Raw genomic sequence first — 2,646 nt, forward strand, 5'->3', positions numbered from 1 at the left:
ATTCCATTGAAGGAAATCTGGCATTGCAATCCAACAATCCTGGGTGGGCAGGTTTCCCATCACAAAATTGCAACACTTTCCTGCTTGACAACTAAATCCTAGTTGAACAACTCAAGCTCAAGGTCATTTTGTGATCCACTTAAACTTGAACAGTTTTCAGTGCTAGCCCAAGTACGTGAAACTAGATCACATGAGAGTTCGCCATGCCCACTTATTATCAACTTTCACGGAACTAATATGAGACCAAATATATATAAAAGCCATTAAAGCAACATGCCAGCACGACTTTTTCCCCTTGGTACCAAATGATGCCTCTTTACCATGCAATAGCTTTATTACTGTTGGGCACAACTGAAACAGCACCATTTTTTTTTCAATCTGTACGCCCAAAAATCAATTTTGACCAGGATCGTGGGTCTAAACCATAAAAACAATTTATTTATGGCGAGAGGATAAGAGAAAGTACACCAGCCCCTCTTCAAACAATACATTGGCGGGATCCTCAAGAAGTGGTTATGCTGGATTGCAAAAGACATTTGGCCTTTAAAAAAATAAAATAAAATAAAATTTATGGACAAAAAAAATGTTTTATAATCCTTCCAACGAAAGTTTAATTTAAACGTAAATATTTTTCTCCATCGACAATTCTCATATTAGGCGGAATATACTTTCCATAAATAAACTAACAAATATTATTATAATTTTTTTAGTCTAGATCACCTTTAAATACAACTGTGCAGCCGTGAAGTTAACAGGGAATATGATCAAAAAGTAAGGATGATTAACTAATTTTATTCTATATTTGGATGTTAGGCAATAAGATAACTCCCGTGTACAACAAAGCCAAACATGCCATTACGTTTCACAGGATTCAGCTAAGTTCTTTGTATGTTAGACTTTAACATGATAACATCTTAGCATTAAGAACTTCAAAGTTCAACGCGCATAATGCTAAGTTTGTTATAGCTGAGTGACAATTTCAGTTCCTTGGCAAAAGCATGCATGCAGAAGAACATCAAATAAATTTTTAAAAGAGAGCACATGTATTTTAAAATGTAAAAATCTCCCAGTCAAAAGCGAATCAAAAGTAACTTGCGTAAAACCACCGGCATGCAAAAACCACAGTTGCATATATCTGCTTTCAAAAGTTTATTTGCGTATGCAAACTGCGGACCATGTACTTACTTGCAGGATCTTGCATAGAGTCCTCAACCATAGGAGCCGACCTGATGCCCCAGTCCACCAGAGAGTAAGCCTCCGGTGCCCCAGTCACCCCCTTCTTCCTGCACGTCTCCTTCCTTCCCTGGTTCAGATCGATCTTCTTAGTGCCCGCCTCCTCCGGTACTTCCAAAATCACCTTCGACGCCACCGCCTGCTGCCTACCACCATGCCCCATTAACCCGGTCTTCTTCGGCTGCGCCGTCCCACCTTTCCCTTGTCTACTCGACGTCGGGCTAGCGATCCACTTTTGCGCGTCGTCCCACTTAGAAGGCGCCGGCTTCGAGAACGGCGGCATTAACACCGACCGATGATGCTGAGCACGCTCCGCCCGCTGGAACTCGAATCCGGACAACACGCTGTCCGCATCCAGCGAATCCTCCTCCTGCGCTGGAACCCTAGAACTCAGGCTCACTATTTCCACATCCTTGTAGTTATCGGCTGTGCTCGTACCTTGCAAAATCGAACCTCAGCGCCACAGTTCAGGCAATAGAGCTCACACGAAACAAATAAATAAAGAGACATTTAGATCTCACGTCGGTCCTCTGCCTCTCCGAGGTCAGATGTTAAAGAAAACCTCGCCTCCAGCTCCTCTTTCTCATCCTGCCTCCTCTTCTCCACTCCAAGAAGCATAGCCCTGAGCTTACCCGGAGAAAACCCTCCACCCTGCAGCAAGAAACAGGACGAGCTCGTCAGCATCGAGGAAAAAGTGCAATCCGACAAAAAATGGCAGGAAACCAAACGTAAAACGTGAACCTCTCAGATCAGGGATTGTGCTCTGTGATAGCATTGAGAGAAGAGAAAGCTGAGATCGGAGGTGTGGGCAAGAAACAAAGGACGAGAGAACATTTACCGTGAGTGAGGGTTTCTCAATCCGTTCGTAATCCATTGGGAAATGGGAGCTTTACGAACTCCGCAAGCGATGGAGAGGACGAAGGGCGGCCGGAGTTGGGAGCTGCTCCACCGTCGTAGGTGTGTGACGAGAGCAGAATAATCACTCCAGAATTACAAGACGTTCGAGTCAAAACTACAGTCTGACCGTCGGACTGGTGTTATATATAGGAACACTTCCTCATATCACACCCCCGTTTAGGCGTGAAATTATACTGGATTTACAGAAATTACAGGGTAAGAGTATCGCTCTTTTAAATAAGGCCGTAATAAGAATTTGCACATTCTTCCGGTAGGACCATTTTGCCCTACAAGGAGAGACTAGTGGGGCCAGACGCATGTGCGCATCATAATTGAAGTCATTTTTTTATCATTTCGGTGAATCGGCCGTTAATGAAGTTTGTTTGATTGAATTTAAGGTTTCCGTTTTTTTGCTTTTAAGTTGTTGAAGTTAGAATATTGTGGTGAATGTATAAAATGTATGAATATAGTATTAATATATTTTAAATTCCATTTATTTCAATTACTCGGGGGTGT

The 2,646-nt window shown here is 42.7% G+C and overlaps 1 protein-coding gene across 3 annotated transcripts; it reads right to left on the bottom strand.

Annotated features, from left to right (window-relative positions):
• Nucleotides 1-1,070: 1,070 nt before the first annotated feature.
• LOC110036929 lies at nucleotides 1,071-2,341 on the bottom strand. 3 transcript variants are annotated; one of them, XM_020741508.1, is made up of 4 exons: nucleotides 2,072-2,339; nucleotides 1,975-1,996; nucleotides 1,755-1,884; nucleotides 1,075-1,671 (listed from the first exon to the last, which is right to left on the bottom strand). In XM_020741508.1, exons 3-4 carry the CDS (start codon nucleotides 1,849-1,851, stop codon nucleotides 1,142-1,144), a joined length of 627 nt encoding a protein of 208 aa, XP_020597167.1. In that variant the 5' UTR covers nucleotides 1,852-1,884; nucleotides 1,975-1,996; nucleotides 2,072-2,339; the 3' UTR covers nucleotides 1,075-1,141. The 3 variants fall into 3 exon arrangements, with proteins under 3 accessions (XP_020597160.1, XP_020597167.1, XP_020597152.1); XM_020741501.1 differs by lacking the exon at nucleotides 1,975-1,996 and having other exon boundaries at nucleotides 1,071-1,659; nucleotides 2,072-2,341; XM_020741493.1 differs by lacking the exon at nucleotides 1,975-1,996 and having other exon boundaries at nucleotides 1,077-1,671; nucleotides 2,072-2,338.
• Between the last annotated feature and the right edge of the window lie 305 nt (nucleotides 2,342-2,646).

The sequence above is a fragment of the Phalaenopsis equestris genome, unplaced genomic scaffold, assembly GCF_001263595.1.
Source record: "Phalaenopsis equestris unplaced genomic scaffold, ASM126359v1 Scaffold000002, whole genome shotgun sequence".
Lineage (NCBI taxonomy): Eukaryota > Viridiplantae > Streptophyta > Magnoliopsida > Asparagales > Orchidaceae > Phalaenopsis > Phalaenopsis equestris.